Consider the following 20,281-nt stretch of genomic DNA (forward strand, 5'->3'; position numbering starts at 1 on the left):
TGAACCCCCCAGTACCCCACCCCTGAACCCCCAGTACCCCACCCCTGAACCCCCCAGTAATCTACCCCCCACCCGAGCCCCAGTACCCCACCCCTGAACCCCCCAGTAATCTACCCCCCACCCGACCCCCAGTACCCCACCCCTGACCCCCCAGTACCCCACCCCTGAACCCCCAGTACCCCCCCTGAACCCCCCAGTACCCCACCCCTGAACCCCCAGTACCCCACCCCTGAACCCCCCAGTACCCCACCCCTGAACCCCCCAGTAATCTACCCCCCACCCGAGCCCCAGTACCCCACCCCTGAACCCCCCAGTAATCTACCCCCCACCCGACCCCTAGTACCCCACCCCTGAACTGCACTGCGCATGCGCGGGAAACCGGAACTTCCGTTCCCCTGAAAGCAGGGGTTCAGAGGTGGAATGCGTGCGCGGGAGAGGCTGCGTGTGCGCATCGAACTTACGTTTTTTTTGCATGTTTTCCCGGGAGGGTAAGTCTCCAGAAGTTACACATTTAAAAAGCAGTCGCAAGGCCTGCTTTTTACAAGGTAAGTGGTGAATTAATTAAAATTAAAACATTTTTTCCACAGGTTTATTATTTTTAAATACTTTAAAGAAAGGTAAGTTTATTTTTAGCCCCGTTAGAAAATAAAATTATTTTGTTCAAAAATTTAAATTATTGTTTAAAATAGTTATTTCATGTAATTTATAGTTTATTTAAAAAATGTGATTTAAAAAAAATTTATTTGAAGATTTAGTGATGTTTTGGGGCTTATAGTATTTATAGGTTTGACAGCCCTTCCTGTCCAACTTATGAATGGAGCATTCCCTGCTCCGATTGGCTCTCCATGGCCCACGTGATCCCAGGGGATGCATCGAACTAACTGCGCCCCTGGGATGCGCAAGCACAGCGCGCCGGCAGCTGGAGGAGGCCCAGGATCGGAATTCCACGGGGGCCCACAGCACAACAGCCGGCACGCAAGGTAAGTGCAGGACGGGGGCTTACACCCGCAGGAAGCCCCCGACCCGAATTTCTGGGCCAATGGACACCAGGACTGCGCACAGTACTCCAAGTGTGTTCAAGGTTCTATACAAGTTTAACATCATTTCTCAGCTTTCCAATGCTATTCCTCTAAAACTGAACTCCAGTGCTTTGTTTGTGATTTTGATGGCCTTACTTTTAGTGATTTGTTTATCTGTACCCCAAGATCTCTGATCCTCTACCTGATTTCGACTCTTATTTTCCTAGGCGTATGGGGCCTCTTTATTCTTCCTACCAAAATGTACGCTTATGCTTATTCAGAAGCCATGGGATGGCTGGTGCAGGAAATGGTAAAATGTCACACAGTGCAGTATTGGCAATGATCAGAATTTGAGAGTGTCCAACCCATGCTGTACCTGCCCTGGGATTGTTTGATGGGACAGTGTAGAGGGAGCTTTACTCTGTATCTAACCCGTGCTGTACCTGCCCTGGGATTGTTTGATGGGACAGTGTAGAGGGAGCTTCACTGTGTATCTAACCCGTGCTGTACCTGCCCTGGGATTGTTTGATGGGACAGTGTAGAGAGAGCTTTACTCTGTATCTAACCCGTGCTGTACCTGTCCTGGGAGTGTTTGATGGGACAGTGTAGAGGGAGCTTTACTCTGTATCTAACCCGTGCTGTACCTGCCCTGGGAGTGTTTGATGGGACAGTGTAGAGGGAGCTTTACTCTGTATCTAGCCTGTGCTGTAATTGCCCTGGGAGTGTTTGATGGGACAGTGTAGAGGGAGCTTTACTCTGTATCTAGCCTGTGCTGTACCTGCCCTGGGAGTTTTTGATGGGACAGTGTAGAGGGAGCTTTACTCAGTATCTAACCCGTGCTGTACCTGCCCTGGGAGTGTTTGATGGGACAGTGTAGAGGGAGCTTTACTCGATATCTAACCCGTGCTGTACCTGCCCTGGGAGTGTTTGATGGGACAGTGTAGAGGGAGCTTTACTCTGTATCTAACCCGTGCTGTACCTGCCCTGGGAGTGTTTGATGGGACAGTGTGGAGGGAGCTTTACTCTGTATCTAACCCGTGCTGTACCTGCCCTGGGAGTGTTTGATGGAACAGTGTAGAGGGAGCTTTACTCTGTATCTAACCTGTGCTGTACCTGCCCTGGGAGTTTTTGATGGGACAGTGTAGAGGGAGCTTTACTCTGTATCTAACCCGTGCTGTACCTGCCCTGGGAGTATTTGATGGGACAGTGTAGAGGGAGCTTTACTCTGTATCTAACCCGTGCTGTACCTGCCCTGGGAGTGTTTGATGGGACAGTGTAGAGGGAGCTTTACTCTGTATCTAACCCGTGCTGTACCTGCCCTGGGAGTGTTTGATGGGACAGTGTAGAGGGAGCTTTACACTGTATCTAACCCGTGCTGTACCTGCCCTGGGAGTGTTTGATGGGACAATGTAGGGGGAGCTTTACTCTGTATCTAACCCATGCTGTGTCTGAGCTACGAGTGTTTCATGCCAATATTGGGTGTGATAGTCCCAGGCAGTAACATCTCACCTTCACTAGCACAAAATTCACACAAATACAATCACTATGAAAACGTAATGAAGAGATGTTGTCTCACCAGTGAGATGACTGCCCTGCTTCTGAGCTCTGCATCATTGTCTTCCAGTTGTCTATTAAACAGAAATGGAATATGTCATTGTGCTGGAAGGGGATTGATGTTTTTGGTAAGGTGTTTGGTTATGAGGTGTGAGACCCAGTAATTCTGATCATCCAAAAACACAGCAAAAAAACCCTGTTTTTGTTATCATTTTCGGGATGTGTGTGTTGTCGTGAATCTTATTATTCATAGAGAAATGACTCATGAAATAACACTGTGCGGCCAGCTGGTGACGCCGTCCAAGGCGTATAAATACTCGGGCGTGGGCCCAGCTTGCTCAGGACGTTTTTGTAACCAGGAACTGGTGATGTAACTAGAATCTCATGGTTGTGAAACAGTTGATTAAAGCCTTGTTTTATACTCACACCAAGTGCTTCGTAGTCTTTTTACATCACGTGTCACTTGCAAGGCCAGCATTTCTTACCTAAATGGGAGAGGTGGGTACTAGAGGGATGGGCTGTGATGGGAGAGTTAGGGTACTAGAGAGATGGGCTGTGATGGGAGAGTTAGGGTACTAGAGAGATGGGCTGGGATGGGAGAGTTAGGGTACTCGAGGGATGGACTGTGATGGGAGAGTTAGGGTATTAGAGGGATGGACTGTGATGGGAGAGTTAGGGTACTAGAGGGAGGGGCTGTGATGGGAGAGTTAGGGTACTAGAGGGATGGGCTGTGATGGGAGAGTTAGGGTACTAGAGGGATGGGCTGTGATGGGAGAATTAGGGTACTAGAGGGATGGACTAATGGGAGAGTTAGGGTACTAGAGGGATGGGCTGTGATGGGAGAGTTAAGGTACTAGAGGGGTGGACTGTGATGGGAGAGTTAGGGTACTGGAGGGATGGGCTGTGATGGGAGAGTTAGGGTACTAGACGGATGGGCTGTGATGGGAGAGTTAGGGTACTGGAGGGATGGGCTGTGATGGGAGAGTTAGGGTACTACACGGATGGGCTGTGATGGGAGACTTAGGGTACTAGAGGGATGGACTGTGATGGGAGAGTTAGGGTATTAGAGGGATGGGCTGTGATGGGAGAGTTAGGGTACTAGAGGGATGGACTGTGATGGAAGAGGTAGGGTACTAGAGGGATGGGCTGTGATGGGAGAGTTAGGGTACTAGAGGGATGCGCTGTGATGGGAGAGTTAGGGTACGAGAGGGATGGGCTGTGCTGGGAGAGTTAGGGTACTAGAGGGATGGGCTGTGATGGGAGAGTTAGGGTACTAGAGGGATGGGCTGTGATGGGAGAGTTAGGGTACTAGAGGGATGGACTGTAATGGGAGAGTTAGGGTATTAGAGGGATGGGCTGTGATGGGAGAGTTCGGGTACTAGAGGGATGGAATGTGATGGGAGAGTTAGGGTACTAGAGGGATGGGCTATGATGGGAGAGTTAGGGTACTAGAGGGATGGGCTGTGATGGGAGAGTTAGGGTACGAGAGGGATGGACTGTGATGGGAGAGTTAGGGAATTAGAGGGATGGGCTGTGTTGGGAGAGTTAGTGTACTAGAGGGATGGACGGTGATGGGAGAGTTAGTGTACTAGAAGGATGGACTGTAATGGGAGAGTTAGGGTACTAGAAGGATGGACTGTGATGGGAGAGTTAGGGTACTAGAAGGATGGACTGTGATGGGAGAGTTAGGGTACTAGAGGGATGGGCTGTGATGGGAGAGTTAGGGTACTAGAGGGATGGACGGTGATGGGAGAGTTAGTGTACTAGAGGGATGGACTGTAATGGGAGAGTTAGGGTACTAGAAGGATGGACTGTGATGGGAGAGTTAGGGTACTAGAGGGATGGGCTGTGATGGGAGAGTTAGGGTACTAGAGGGATGGGCTGTGATGGGAGACTTAGGGTACTAGAGGGATGGGCTGTGATGGGAGAGTTAGGGTACTAGACGGATGGGTTGTGATGGGAGAGTTAGGGTACTAGAGGGATGGACTGTGATGGGAGAGTTAGGGTACTAGAAGGATGGACTGTGATGGGAGAGTTAGGGTACTAGAGTGATGGACTGTGATGGGAGAGTTAGGGTACTAGAGGGATGGACTGTGATGGAAGAGTTAGGGTACTAGAGGGATGGACTGTAATGGGAGAGTTAGGGTATTAGAGGGGTGGGCTGTGATGGGAGAGTTAGGGTACTAGAGGGATGGACTGTGATAGGAGAGTTAGGGTACTAGAGGGCTGGGCTGTGATGGGAGAGTTAGGGTACTAGAGGGATGGGCTGTGATGGGAGAGTTAGGGTACTAGAGGGATGGGCTGTGATGGGAGAGTTAGGGTACGAGAGGGATGGGCTGTGATGGGAGAGTTAGGGTACGAGAGGGATGGGCTGTGATGGGAGAGTTAGGGTACTAGACGGATGGGTTGTGATGGGAGAGTTAGGGTACTAGAGGGATGGACTGTGATGGGAGAGTTAGGGTACTAGAAGGATGGACTGTGATGGGAGAGTTAGGGTACTAGAGTGATGGACTGTGATGGGAGAGTTAGGGTACTAGAGGGATGGACGGTGATGGGAGAGTTAGTGTACTAGAGGGATGGCCTGTAATGGGAGAGTTAGGGTATTAGAGGGATGGGCTGTGATGGGAGAGTTAGGGTACTAGAGGGATGGACTGTGATGGGAGAGTTAGGGTACTAGAGGGATGGACTGTGATGGGAGAGTTAGGGTACTAGAGGGATGGACTGTAATGGGAGAGTTAGGGTATTAGAGGGATGGGCTGTGATGGGAGAGTTAGGGTACTAGAGGGATGGGCTGTGATGGGCGAGTTAGGGTACTAGAGGGATGGACTGTGATGGGAGAGTTAGGGTACTAGAGGGATGGACTGTGATGGGAGAGTTAGGGTACTAGAGGGATGGGCGGAAGTCACACCCCCATCCACATCAATGGGGCGGAGGTGGAAAGGGTGGCCAGCTTTAAGTTCCTCGGAGTCCACATCACGGAAGACCTCTCCTGGTCCCTCAACACCTCTTCTCTGGTGAAGAAGGCCCAGCAGCGCCTGTATTTCCTGAGGAGGCTGAAGGGATGTAATCTGTCACCCCCGATCCTCTCTAACTTCTACCGCTGCACTATAGAGAGCATCCTGACAAACTGTATCATGGTATGGTACGGCAGCTGTAGCTCCCATGACCGGAAAGCCCTGCAGCGGGTAGTCAAAACTGCCCAACGCATTACCGGCACCCGGCTACCGACCATAGAACATATATATCAGAAACGCTGCCTACGGAGGGCACGGTCCATCATCAAAGACCCTACCCACCCCAGCCACAGTCTGTTCGCCCTCCTACCATCTGGAAGACGCTACAGATGCATTCGCACCCGTACGACCAGATTTAGCAACAGCTTCTTTCCCAGGGCTGTCATCCTACTGAACTCCACAAATAAACACTAAAGCCTGCACATCTGCCGATGCACTTTATTATGGTCATATTTATGCTAATATATATGTACAAATGTATGTTGAAATGTTTAAGTGTCCTAATCCAAATTGTACACTCTCGGGAGCCGCAAGCCTACATTTCGTTGTACTGCACTTGTGCACTAACAATGACAATAAAAGTTGATTTGATTTGATGGGAGAGTTAGGGTACTAGAGGGATGGGCTGTGATGGGAGAGTTAGGGTACTAGAGGGATGGATTGTGATGGGAGAGTTAGGGTACTAGAGTGATGGACTGTGATGGGAGAGTTAGGGTATTAGAGGGATGGGCTGTGATGGGAGAGTTAGGGTATTAGAGGGATGGACTGTGATGGGAGAGTTAGGGTACTAGAGAGATGGGCTGTGATGGGAGAGTTAGCGTACTAGAGGGATGGGCTGTGATGGGAGAGTTAGGGTACTAGAGGGATGGACTAATGGGAGAGTTAGGGTACTAGAGGGATGGGCTGTGATGGGAGAGTTAGGGTACTAGAGAGATGGGCTGTGATGGGAGAGTTAGGGAATTAGAGGGATGGACTGTGATGGGAGAGTTAGGGTATTAGAGGGATGGGCTCTGTTGGGAGAGTTAGGGTACTAGAGGGATGGGCTGTGATGGGAGAGCTAGGGTACTAGAGGGATGGACTGTGATGGGAGAGTTAGGGTACTAGAGGGATGGACTGTGATGGGAGAGTTAGGGTATTAGAGGGATGGGCTGTGATGGGAGAGTTAGGGTACTAGAGGGATGGACAGTGATGGGAGAGTTAGGGTATTAGAGGGATGGGCTGTGATGGGAGAGTTAGGGTATTAGAGGGATGGGCTGTGATGGGAGAGTTAGGGTACTAGAGGGATGGGCTGTGATGGGAGAGTTAGGGTACTAGAGAGATGGGCTGTGATGGGAGAGTTAGGGTACTAGAGGGATGGGCTGTGATGGTAGAGTTAGGGTACTAGAGGGAGGGGCTGTGATAGGAGAGTTAGGGTGCTAGAGGGATGGGCTATGATGGGAGAGTTAGGGTACCAGAGGGATGGGCTGTGATGGGAGAGTTAAGGTACCAGAGAGATGGGCTGTGATGTGAGAGTTAGGGTACTAGAGGGATGGACTGTGATGGGAGAGTTAGGGTATTAGAGGGATGGGCTGTGATGGGAGAGTTAGGGTACTAGAGGGGTGGACTGTGATGGGAGAGTTAAGGTACTAGAGGGATGGACTGTGATGGGAGAGTTAGGGTACTAGAGGGATGGGCTGTGATGGGAGAGTTAGGGTACGAGAGGGATGGGCTGTGATGGGAGAGTTAGGGTACTAGAGGGATGGACTGTAATGGGAGAGTTAGGGTACTGGAGGGATGGGCTGTGATGGGAGAGTTAGGGTACTAGAGAGATGGGCTGTGATGGTAGAGTTAGGGTACTAGAGGGATGGGCTGTGATGGGAGAGTTAGGGTACTAGAGGGATGGACTGTGATGGGAGAGTTAGGGTATTAGAGGGATGGACTGTGATGGGAGAGTTAGGGAATTAGAGGGATGGGCTGTGTTGGGAGAGTTAGGGTACTAGAGGGATGGGCTATGATGGGAGAGTTAGGGTACTAGAGTGGTGGGCTGTGATGGGAGAGTTAGGGTACTAGAGGGATGGGCTGTGATGGGAGAGTTAGGGTACTAGAGTGATGGGCTGTGATGGGAGAGTTAGGGTACTAGAGGGACGGACTGTGATGGGAGAGTTAGTTTACTAGAGGGATGACTGTGATGGTAGAGTTAGGGTACTAGAGGGATGGACTGTGATGGGAGAGTTAGGGTGCTAGAGGGATGGGCTGTGATGGTACAGTTAGGGTACTAGATGGATGGGCTGTGATGGGAGAGTTACGGTACTAGAGGGATGGACTGGGAAGGTAGAGGTAGGGTTCTAGAGGGATGGGAGAGTTAGGGTACTGGAGTGATGGGCTGTGATGGGAGAGTTAGGGTTCTAGAGGGATGGGCTGTGATGGGAGAGTTAGGGTACTAGAGGGATGGGCTGTGATGGGAGAGTTAGGGTACTAGAGGGATGGACTGGGATGGTCAAATGGTCTTTCCTCATCCTCTTATTGACTGTATGATGCTTCCTATATGGCTAAGCTATTGTAGCAGAGAGTGTAGTGTATGTAACCTGTACTACCTTAAGAGGATAACTTAAGGTGATGGACTACTTTTTAACGGCTCCTGTACATTGTAGTACCGGTGGTGACCACACCGGTATATAAACCCTGCGGAGCAAAGTGTACCTCAGTTCCCGCCCTGACCCTCAATCACTAAAGACCTGTTTACTTACTTCTGTTGTCTGTGTCCTGTTATTCAGTATAACTGCACTTGAAAACACAGACTCAACAGTGGCGATGAGTCTGATCGTACCTAGCGGCAGTTTTGCATCACCTCCCCCAGTACTGATTCTGGGGCCCATTCCAAGGAAGCTTCGTCCTCAGAAACGGGCGTCGGAAAAGGGCATCCGCCCTCAACATCCTGCTGAGCACTGCATCACACGGGAGGCCATCGGGAACCCTGTTTGGTTTTCTGGCCACGAAGTCCAACATCAGCAACAGGCAGCGATCATCCCTTCTACGACAGCGGCAGGTAAGCCCGATCGAGCGGCATGGGGGGGGAAGTCGGCCGAGTTGTCAGTGGGAGAAGGGGAGGAAAAACGAAGAAAAAGGGCGGAGAACACGACCGCAGCCGGTGTCAGGGGCCGGACTGCAATCGGGGCAGAGACGCGCAGCAGCCAGAAAAGCGCTTTATTGCCACAAGGACCGTGGGAGCGGCGGGGCAACAAGAGCAACAGCGCAATGAAGTGTATATACGGGAAAATAAAGGCAGGAAGGACCGCTGGGAGGCGTGGACAGCAACAGCGCGGGAATCGCCATTTTGAGTCGGCGGGGGAAGAAGACAAGCGCGGGAAAAGCCACCAAGCGCGGGAAAAGCCGCCATCTTAAAAAAAAAAATTCATCATATTAAATAATATCCGAAGGGAAAGGAGAAACTCAGCAAGGATACCGAAAACGGGTAACATCACTGCCTTCGACAACAATGTGGAAGATTGGGCCACTTATGTGGAGCGCATTGAAGTTTACTGTAGAACGAATGACGGATGATAAGAAAGCACTAACCCTATTAAACTCGATGGGTGCGAAGACATACGGGTTATTAAGGAACCTGGTAACCCCAGACAAACCGGTAGGAAAGAGTTTCGCGGATATTGTTACTATCCTGCAAGAGCATTTAAACCCCACACTGCTGCTGATAGCGGAACGATTTAAATTCCACAAAAGAATTCAACTTAAAGAAGAAAGCAACGCTGAATTCCAAACAGAACTGCGCAAGTTATCAAAGTACTGCCAGTTCGGAACAGGACTAGCAGACGCACTGAGAGATAAGTTTGTGTGTGGGCTCCTAAGGGAAGGAACCCAGAAGCGACTGCTAGAGGAAAAGGATCTTACGCTGGACAAAGCTTTCAGCATTGCAGCATCCCACGAGGCAGCAGCACGGGGCGCAGCAGAGATACAGCAAAGGCCACTGGAATTCAGCACCAATGAAATGGCATTGGGTGCAGTAAAGTGCTATCGTTGCGGAAGGACAACGCATGACCAGAACCAGTGCTGGTTCAAAGACAAAGAATGCAGGTAATGTGGCAAACTTGGTCACATAGCGAGAGTATGCCAGTCAGGAAAGAAGACCAGCAACAAAAAGTCACCACAGGAGAAGTACAAAAAAGTACACAAGGTGACAGAGAACAGTTCGGATGAACAGAAGACGGATTCAGACTCCAGCAGTAAGGAACTGGGTTGTCTGAAAATACATAATGTGGGTAACACAGCAGACCACCAAACTATCTGGGTCATGCTCCGGATAGCAGGAGTCCAAGTGAAGATGGAATTGGACACAGGGTCGGCATTAATGGTCATGAATAAGCAAGATTACAAAAGGTTATTCTCGCACATTCCCCTAAGGGATACGGAGATTGTATTGAAAACATACACGGGGCAAATAGTATACCCCAAAGGAAAGATAAAAGTAAATGTGGTCTACAATGGTAAAGAAAGTCAGAAAATGGACTTGTACGTGTTACCTGATGGAGGTCCGCCACTACTAGGACGGGAATGGATCCGGAGAATAAATTTGGACTGGCATTCCATACAAGCACTGACTGTGGATGCCTGTAAGGAGGACGACGTCAAACCTAAACGACTGTCCAAAATCTTAGACGATGCTAAGGAGGTGTTCCAACAGGGACTTGGAACACTGAAAGGAATTACGGCAAACATCAAGGTTGAAGAACATGCAAACCCAAAATTTTTCAAAGCCAGATCGGTGCCTTATGCGATACGACCTGCTGTGGAAGCAGAGCTGGAAGGGCTAGAACATTCAGGGGTACTGTCCAAGGTGGACTGGAGCGAATGGGCTACACCCATTGTTCCTGTCATGAAGCGTTCGTTGAGCAACAAGCCGGGGGAACCTGGGAAGGTTCGCATCTGTGGCGATTTCAAGATCACTGTTAATCCAGTTCTTCACACGGTGCAATATCCGCTTCCGCGGATTGAAGGTATCTTCGCTTCGCTGTCTGGCGGAAAGCACTTCACCAAGATAGACCTGGCGCAGGCGTACCTACAGATGGAAGTTGATGAAGCGTCACGACAGTATCTCACGATCAACACACATAAGGGCTTATATCAGTATAATAGGCTGGTTTTTGGAGTGGCATCGGCTCCAGCGATTTGGCAAAGGGCCATGGAGCAGGTATTGCAGGGAATTCCAGGCACACAATGCTACCTGGATGACATCCTGATTACAGGAGATAACAATAATGATCAACTCGCGAATTTGGAGCAGGTGCTCATCAGATTGAAAGAATATGGGCTAAGAGCCAATCGCCAGAAATGCGAGTTCTTTCAAAAGTGAATCTCGTACTGCGGCCACGTCATTGACCATAAGTCACCTGACAAGATCGAAACTGTTGTCAAAGCTCCAGCACCGGAAAATGTATCCCAGTTGAGGTCGTTCCTCGGGTTGGTTAACTATTACCACAAGTTTCTTCCAAATTTATCCACGGTGTTACACCCACTAAACACTCTTTGCAAACGGGAATACCATGGAAGTGGAGCGATGATTGTAAGCGGGCTTTTCAAAAGAGCAAGGCACTGATCACCTCTAAGGAAGTGTTGGCTCACTTTAACCCAACGCTGCCTATTCGCTTAGCTTGTGATGCTTCTCCATATGGTATCGGGGCAGTGCTCTCACATAAGTTTCCAGATGGCTCGGAAAGGCCAGTCGCTTTCGCATCCAGATCATTGACCTCCGCTGAGCGCAACTATGCTCAGATCGATAGGGAGGCTCTCAGCCTCGTGTGGGGAGTTAAGAAATTTAACCATTACCTGCAAGGCCAAAAGTTTACGCTGCTGACAGATCACCAGCCGTTGGTTTCCATTTTCAACCCTAAGAAGGGTGTTCCGGTAATGACGGCGCAGAGGCTTCAGAGATGGTCCCTTTTCCTAGGGGCACATCAATATGATATTGAGTTCAAAGGTACAAAGCAACATGGTAATGCTGATGGGCTGTCGCGCCTGCCACTACCTACAGCGGAAGAGGCACCGGCAGTTGACCCTGTCGAGACATTTCACTCGACCATCATCGAATGCTTACCAGTCACCAATGCGCGTATTGAGAGAGAGACCCGAAATGACCCGACACTGTCTCGGGTCTACGACTTGACAGTGAAGGGATGGCCAGCACATGGCGAACCACTGTTACCAGCATTCTCAGCCAGACGAGAACAGCTGTCTGTATGTCAAGGAACATTGATGTATGGAACAAGGGTGATTATTCCTCCTAAATTAAGGGAGAGTTCTAAAAGAATTGCACGAAGGTCATCTGGGGGGAGTCAAGAGGAAAAGCCTTGCTAGGGCTTATGTGTGGTGGCCAGGTATTGACAAACAAATAGAGGATCTGACTAAAAGCTGCTCAGGGTGCCAAAAAGTTCAGAACGCACCTCCAATTGCACTGCTGCATCCGCGGGAATGGCCTTCAACCCCATGGCAACGTATGCATATCGACTTTGCAGGTCCATTCATGGATTCCATGTTTTTGATAGCAGTAGACACACATTCTAAATGGCCAGAAGTGATTAAGATGTCGACCACTACCTCTGAGAAGACGATTGCAGTTCTAAGAACCATATTTGCAAGGAATGGATTGCCGGAGCAAATATGTTCAGACAACGGACCACAGTTCGTGTCAGAAGAATTCCAGAAATTCATGAAAAAGAATGGTGTGAAACACTATACATCTGCCCCATATCATCCGGCTACAAATGGGTTGGCCGAGAGATTTGTACAAACGTTCAAAAAGGCGATAAAGGCCATGAGTGAAGATCATATTCCACTACAACACAAGGTGGACAATTTCCTAATGGCGTATCGAAACGCCACGCATGCAGTGACAAATCAAAGCCCTGCCATAATGTTCTATAACAGAAGGTTGTGGTCCCGGTTGGATTTGTTAAAACCCAATGTGCGACGGGAAGTCGAACACAAGCAATTCCAGCATGTAAATAAAAAGGCCACTCGTAGTTTTGAAATAGGACAACTAGTGTTGGCCAGGGACTATAGGGATGATAAATGGCAACCTGGGACAATTTGTGCACGACAGGGACCCTTGATGTACATGGTAGACATTGGAGAGAACGTAATATGATGTCATGCTGACCAACTTGTGGAATCGAGAACAAGGGTTGACCCCATGTCTACGGCAGAGACACCAGTTGAAGAACTTATTGAGCCTGTAGCATCTACCTCAGATTCGAATGTATTGGATGATGTTGAATCCATAGGAGATCAAGTGGCTGAGTCACCCCAGCAACGGGAACCAGAGATCCCTGAAAGGCGTTATCCGGGCCGGATCAGGAGGCCTCCTCAGAGACTGAGGCCTAGAAATTCACTTTGGGCCCGCCAGCTGGCGTGCGCCCAAAAGTTAGCGCTGAGCGCGGAGCCAGTTGCGCCCGTCAGATATTCAGTTTTTGCGCCCCAAGTCGGAACCGGGCGCTATTCCAGGGTGTGCCCGCCCCCGCTTGGGGCGCTGAAACTGAATTTCAGCGCTCTAGGCGCCGCTGCGCCACCCGCTGCGGAGCGGCAGGCTGCGGTACTGCAGGCCTCCTCCTTCTCTTAAGGGGGAGGTGCCTGCAACGGGGAGATCGCCGCTGGATAGTGCCGGCAAATGAGCCCGGCACCACGGAGAAGTGCCGGGTTCGCGGAAAGCAGCCGGCAATGTCGCCGGGGGGGGCGTGGAGGAGGCCGGGGAAGGAGGTGCGGGCAGGCGGCCGCCGAGAAAGTGGCCGGCCGCACCTCCACCTTAAAGTGCCCCACTAAGGCTACAGGACGGCCCCGTTTTCTGGTCGCTGTTTGCGGCCGCTGCGGAAGAGGCGGCTGCAACTCAATATGGGGTTCGGGCCAGTATCGGGGCGGAACCGGGGCACTGCGCACACCGATGACGTCATCGGTGCCGGCGCAGCGCTAACGGCTACCGCCGCCATTACCGCTGCGCTGAATATCAGCGCAAACTCCTCTATTGGTGCAGAAGCCCTCTTTGGGCGGTAACTGGCCGCAAAGCTGGCAGCGCCTTACTGAATTTCTAGGCCTGAATCTTTGAACAGTTCTTATGTGTAAATTGTATATATGTTATCCATGTAGTGTATTAATTGGGGGTGTCCACTGTTAAGCTAAAAGGGGAGGAATTGTAGTGTATGTAACCTGTACTACCGTAAGAGGATACCTTAAGGTGATGGGCTACTTTTTAACGGCTCCTGTACATTGTAGTACCGGTGGTGACCACACCGGTATATAAACCCTGCGGAGCAAAGTGTACCTCAGTTCCCGCCCTGACCCTCAATCACTAAAGACCTGTTTACTTACTTCTGTTGTCTGTGTCCTGTTATTCAGTATAACTGCACTTGTAAACACAGACTCAACAGAGAGCACTGGAAGTTGCTGTATAAGGAGATGTGATGGCAGACCAGGACACTGCCCTCCATGTCCCGCAGAGACGAGAATCTCTGTTTTTTCATATCACCCTAAAAGGTCTGCTGGAATGGTTGGAAAGGGTTCTTTAATGATTAGACAGACTCACCTTTTAAAAAGTGACAACTGGGCTTCCAAGCTATTCTGTGAGTTACGCTAAAAGGGGTAACTCACCAGTCAGAGACCTAGAAAACACCCTAAGATGCATCTTAACATTAACTTGTATTTATATAGTGCCTTTAATGTAGCAAAACGTCCCAAGGTGGTTCACAGGAGCGATTATCAAACAAGAATTGACACTGAGCCACATAAGGAGATATTAGGAGATTGGTCTAAAAGATAAGTTTGGAGGAGCGTCTTAAAGGAGGAAAGAGAGGCGGAGAGGTTTAGGGAGGGAATTCCAGAACTTAGGGCCTCAGCAGCTGAAGGCACGGCCACCGATGGTGGAGCGATTAAAATCGGGGATGCTCAAGAGGCCAGAATTGGAGGAGTGTAGAGATCTCAGAGGGTTGTAGGGCTGGAGGAGGTTAGAGAGATAGGGAGGGACGAGGCCATGGAAGGATTTGAAAACAAGGATGAGAATTTTAAAATGGAGGTATTGCCGGACCGGGAGACAATGTAGGTCAGTGAGCACACTCCATGACTGAGTAGAGAATTTCAAAGATTCACCACCCTCTGAGTGAAGAAATTTCTCCTCATCTCAGTCCTAAATGGCCGACCCCTTATTCTGAGACAGTGACCCCTGGTTCTGGACTCCCCAGCCAGAGGAAACATCCTCCCTGCATCTACCCTGTCAAGCCCTGTAAGAATTTTGTGTGTTTCAATGAGATCACCTCTCATTCTTCTAAACTCTAGAGAATATAGACCTTGTCTACTCAATCTCTCCTCATAGGACAATCCCCCCATCCCAGGAACCAGTCTGGTGAACCTTCGTTGCACTCCCTCTACGGAAAGTATATCCTTCCTTAGGTAAGGAGAGCAAAACTGTACACAATACTCCAGGTGTGGTCTCACCAGGGCCCTATATAATTGTAGTAAGACGTCTTTACTCTTATACTCAAATCCTCTTGTAATAAAGGCCAACATACCATTTGCTTTCCTAATTGCTTGCTGTACCTGCATGTTAACTTTCAGTGATTCGTGTACAAGGACACCCAGGTCCCTCTGAACACCAACATTTCCCAATCTCTCACCATTTAAAAAATACTCTGCTTTTCTATTTTTCCTACCAAAGTGGATAACTTCACATTTCTCCACATTATATTCCATTTGCCATGTTCTTGCCCACTCATGTAGCCTGTCTATATCCCCTTGAAGCCTCCTTGCATCCTCCTCACAACTTACATTCCCACTCACTACATTACCCCCAACCCATTGAGCCCTAATCTTGTGTAATAACCTTTTATGTGGCACCTTATCGAATGCCTTTTGGAAATCCAAATATACTACATCCACTGGTTCCCCTTTATCTACCCTGCTAGTTACATCCTCAAAAAACTCTAATAAATTTGTCAAACACAATTTCCCTTTCATAAAACCATGTTGACTCTGCCTAATTATGTTATGATTTTCTAAGTGCCCTGATACCACTTCCTTACAACCATGCATCCTCCTCACAACTTACGTTCCCACCTAGCTTTGTATCATCAGCAAACTTGAATATATGATATTTGGTCCCCTCATCCAAATCATTGATGTGGATTGTGAATAGCTGAGGTCCAAGCTCTGATCCTTGCGGTACCCCACTAGTTACAGCCTGCCAACCCAAAAATGTCCTGTTTATTCCTACTCTCTGTTTTCTGTCCGTTAACCAATCCTCACTCCATGCTAGTATATTACCCCCAATCCCATGAGCCCTAATTTTGTTTAATAAACTCTTGTGTGGCACCTTATGAAAATCCAAATACACCACATTCACTGGTTCCCCCTTATCTACCGTGCTAGTTACAACCTCAAAAAACTCTAACAGATTTGTCAAACATGATTTCCCTTTCATAAGTCCATGTTGACTGCCCAATCCTATTATTATTTTCTAAGTGTCCTGTTACCTCGTCCTTAATAATAGATTCTAGCATTTTCCCTACTACTGATGTCAGGCTAACTGGTCTGTAGTTCCCCGTTTTCTCGCTCCCTCCTTTCTTAAATAGTGGGGTTACATTTGCTACCTTCCAATCCACGGGAACTGTTCCAAAATCTATGGAATTTTGGAAAATGACAACCAATGCATCCATTATCTCTATAGCCACCTCTTTCAAAACCCTAGGATGTAGGCCATGAGGTCCAGGGGATTTATTGGCTTTCAGTCCCATTAATTTCTCCAGTACTACTTTTTTATTAATACTAATTTCTTTCAGTTCCTCATTCTTGCTAGAGCCTTGGTTCTCCACTATTTCTGGGAAGTTTTTTGTGTCTTCTTCCATGAAGACAGACACAAAATATTTGTTTAATTTCTCAGCCATTTCCTTATTCACCATTATAATTTCTCCTGTCTCAGCCTGCAAGGGACCCACATTTACTTTCGCTAATCTTTTCCTTTTTACATACCTATAGAAGGTTTTACAGTCTGTTTTTATGTCTCTTGCAAGTTTATTCTCATTCTATTTCCCCTTTCTTTATCAATTTCTTGGTCCTCCTTTTCTGAATTCTAAAATCCTCCCAATCCTCAGGCTTACTACTCTTTTGGCAACAGTATAAGCCTCTTCCTTTGATCTAATACTATCTTTAACTTCTCTTGTTAGCCACGGTTGGACCACTTTTCCTGTGGGGTTTTTGTGCCTTAAAGGAATGTATATTTGTTGTAAATTATGTATTAATTCTTTAAATGCTAGCCATTGCTCATCCACTGTCATACATTTTAATGTAGTTTTCCAATCTACCGTAGCCAACTCACTCCTCATACCTACATAGTTTGCTTTGTTTAGATTTAAGACCCTAGTTTCGGATTTAATGAAGTCACTTTCAAACTCAATATAAAATTCTATCATATTATAGTCACTCTTCCCTAAAGGCCCCTTTACTACAAGGTTATTAATGAACCCTTTCTCATTGCACAATACTAGATCTAAAACAGCCTGTTCCCGAGTTGATTCCTCAACATACTGATCTAGAAAACTATCTTTCATTTACATTCCATGAATTCGTCCTCCACACTATTACTGCAAATTTGGTTTGCCCAGTCTATATGTAGATTAAAGTTCCCCATGATTACTGTATTACCCTTGTTACATGCACCTCTAATTTCCTGATTAGATGGAGAATGAAGTAGTTGACTCAGAGACAAGGGTCCTCAATGTAAATAAAGGAAACTACGATGGTCTGAGGAGCGAGTTGGGTAGGATTGATTGGGGAATGGCACTCAAAGGGTTGACAGTGGATAGGCAATGGCAAACATTCAAAGACCGAATGGATGAGCTACAGAATTTGTTCATCCCAGTTTGGCATAAAAATAAAACAAAAAAGGTGACTCAACCATGGCTAACAAGGGAAATTAGGGATAGCATAAGATCCAAGGAGAGGACATATAAATTGGCTAGAAAAAGCAATAATCCTGAGGATTGGGAGCAGTTTAGGAGTCAACAAAGGAGGACAAAGGGATTAATTAAGAAAGGGAAAATAGAATATGAGAGTAAGCTTGCAGGGAACATAAAAACTGACTGTAAAAGCTTTTATAGATATGTGAAGAGAAAAAGATTGGTGAAGTCAAGCGTAGGTCCCTTACAGTCAGAATCAGTGGAATTTATAATGGGAAACAAGGAAATGGCAGACCAACTAAATACATACTTTGGTTCTGTCTTCACTAAGGAGGACACAAATAACCTCCCAGAGATGTCGGGGAACATAGGGTCTGATGAAAGGGAGGAACTGAAAGAAATCAGTATTTGTAGGGAAATGGTGATAGGAAAATTGATGGGACTGAAGGCCGATAAATCCCCAGGGCCTGATGGTCTACATCCCAGGGTACTTAAGGAAGTGGCCCTAGAGATAGTAGATGCATTGCTGGTCATCTTCCAGAACTCGATAGACTCTGGAACGGTACCCATGGATTGGAGGGTAGCTAATGTTACACCACTATTCAAAAAAGGTGGTAGAGAAAAAGCGGGGAATTATAGACCGGTAAGCCTGACATCGGTAGTGGGGAAAATGCTGGAGTCTATTATAAAAGATGTAATAGCAGATCACTTGGAAAGCAGTGACAGGATCAGACAAAGTCAACATGGATTTACAAAAGGTAAATCATGCTTGACTAATCTACTGGAATTTTTTTGAGGATGTAACTGGTAAAATAGATAAGGGAGAACCAGTGGATGTGATGTATTTGGACTTTCAGAAGGCTTTCGATAAGGTCCCACATAAGAGATTAGCGTGCAAAATTAAGGCACATGGGATTGGGGGCAAGGTATTGGCTTGGATAGAGAACTGGTTGGCGGACAGAAAGCAAAGAGTTGGAATAAATGGGTCGTTTTCCGAGTGGCAGGCAGTGACTAGTGGGGTACCACAAGGATCGGTCCTAGGACCCCAGCTGTTCACAATATATATTAATGATCTGGACGAGGGAATTGGATGGAATATCTCCAAATTTGCAGACGACACAAAGCTGGGTGGGAGGGTAAGCTGTGAGGAGGATGTCGTGAAACTCCACTACGATTTGGACGAGTTGGGCGATTGGGCAGAAACATGGCAAATGCACTACAATGTGGATAAATGTGAGGTTATCCACTTTGGTGGCAAAAACAGGAAGGCAGATTATTATTTGAATGGCAATAGATTGGGAGAAGGGGAAGTGCAAAGAGACCTGGGTGTAATTGTGCACCAGTCGGTGAAGGTAAGCATGCAGGTGCAGCAGGCGGTTAAGGCGGCAAATGGTATGTTGGCCTTCGTAGCAAGAGGGTTCGAGTACAGGAACAAGGATGTCTTGCTACAGTTGTACAGGGCCTTGGTGAGACCGCACCTTGAGTATTGTGTGCAGTTTTGGTCACCTTACCCGAGGAAGGACGTTCTTGCCATGGAGGGAGTGCAGCGAAGATTCACCAGGTTGATACCTGGGATGGCAGGAATGACGTATGAGGAGAGATTGTGTCGATTGGGCTTATACTCACTGGAGTTTAGAAGATTGAGAGGGGATCTCATCGAAACCTATAAAATTCTGTACGGTCTGGACAGACTAGATGCAGGAAGGATGTTTCTGATGGCCGGGGAGTCCAGAACCAGGGGTCATAGTCTAAGGATAAGGGGTAAGCCATTTAGGACTGAAATGAGGAGGAATTTCTTCACCCAGAGAGTGGTGAACCTGTGGAATTCTCTGCCACAGAGGGCGGTGGAGGCCAGTTCATTAAATATATTCAAGAAAGAGTTGGATATATTTCTTGAGGCTAAAGGGATCAAGGGATATGGGGAGAAGGCAGGGACAGGGTACTGAATTTGGATGATCAGCCATGATCTCATTGAATGGCGGAGCAGGCTCGAAGGGCCGAATGGCCTACTCCTGCTCCTATCTTCTATGTTTCTATGTTTCTATATTTCTATGTTTCTACTCTGCCCTGCATTACAACCAACTCATTACTTCAGAAATGTTAATACTTTCATTTTGCAGGCAAACATAGCAGCCAACTACAGGAAACTTTCGATTAACCGGCCCCTAAATAACCGGAAATGTCGGTTAACCGGCAAAATTCAGGAGTCGGTTTCAGCTAACTTTTATAACTTGCACAGCAACAAATTGAGGAAGGCAAGGGTTTGGCTGCAGCTGTTGCTAAGCTACAGAGACGCTTGCAACTTGTGGACGTTGTTCTGAAGCTGTTGCTAAGCAACAGGGTTTGTTGCTTCACTATAGCTTTCGGTTATCCGGAATTGTTGCTGAACCGGCACCATGTCTGTCCCGTCCGTGCCGGATACCAGAAAGTTTCCTGTACACACAGACAGATCCCACTGGCAATAAATTAATCTGTTTCTTTTGGTGGTGTTGGTTGAGGGACAACTGTCGGACAAGACACATGACAATTTCTCGCGCTCCTCTTCGAATTGTGCCGTGGAATCCTTTACATCCACCGGAACAGGCAGACGCTGGGATGGGCAAGGCAAAGTCAGCCAATCATTATCACCGGGAGTCCTGGTGAAAGGTGACGCACATGTCAACGTTGGACATATAGCAAGCTGACTTTTAGCATCTAGGCTCACACATGTACAGTGGCCACTTACGTAAGGTATAAATCAGCACCCCAGGAGGGGAGGAGACAGAAGGCA

General features: G+C 48.0%; 1 protein-coding gene across 1 annotated transcript in view; it reads right to left on the minus strand.

Annotated features, from left to right (window-relative positions):
* LOC147102553 (protein HEATR9-like) overlaps positions 1–20,281 on the minus strand; it is a 162,308-nt gene that overhangs the window by 29,322 nt on the left and 112,705 nt on the right. Inside the window, exon 12 of the mRNA XM_085964052.1 lies at positions 2,596–2,647. Within this exon, the coding sequence (XP_085820178.1) occupies positions 2,596–2,647 (52 nt within the window). The remainder of the gene's footprint in view (positions 1–2,595; positions 2,648–20,281) is intronic.

The sequence above is a fragment of the Somniosus microcephalus genome, chromosome 21 (genome assembly GCF_052327205.1).
Source record: "Somniosus microcephalus isolate GS21.2 chromosome 21, FLI_Smic_1.0, whole genome shotgun sequence".
Taxonomy (NCBI): domain Eukaryota; kingdom Metazoa; phylum Chordata; class Chondrichthyes; order Squaliformes; family Somniosidae; genus Somniosus; species Somniosus microcephalus.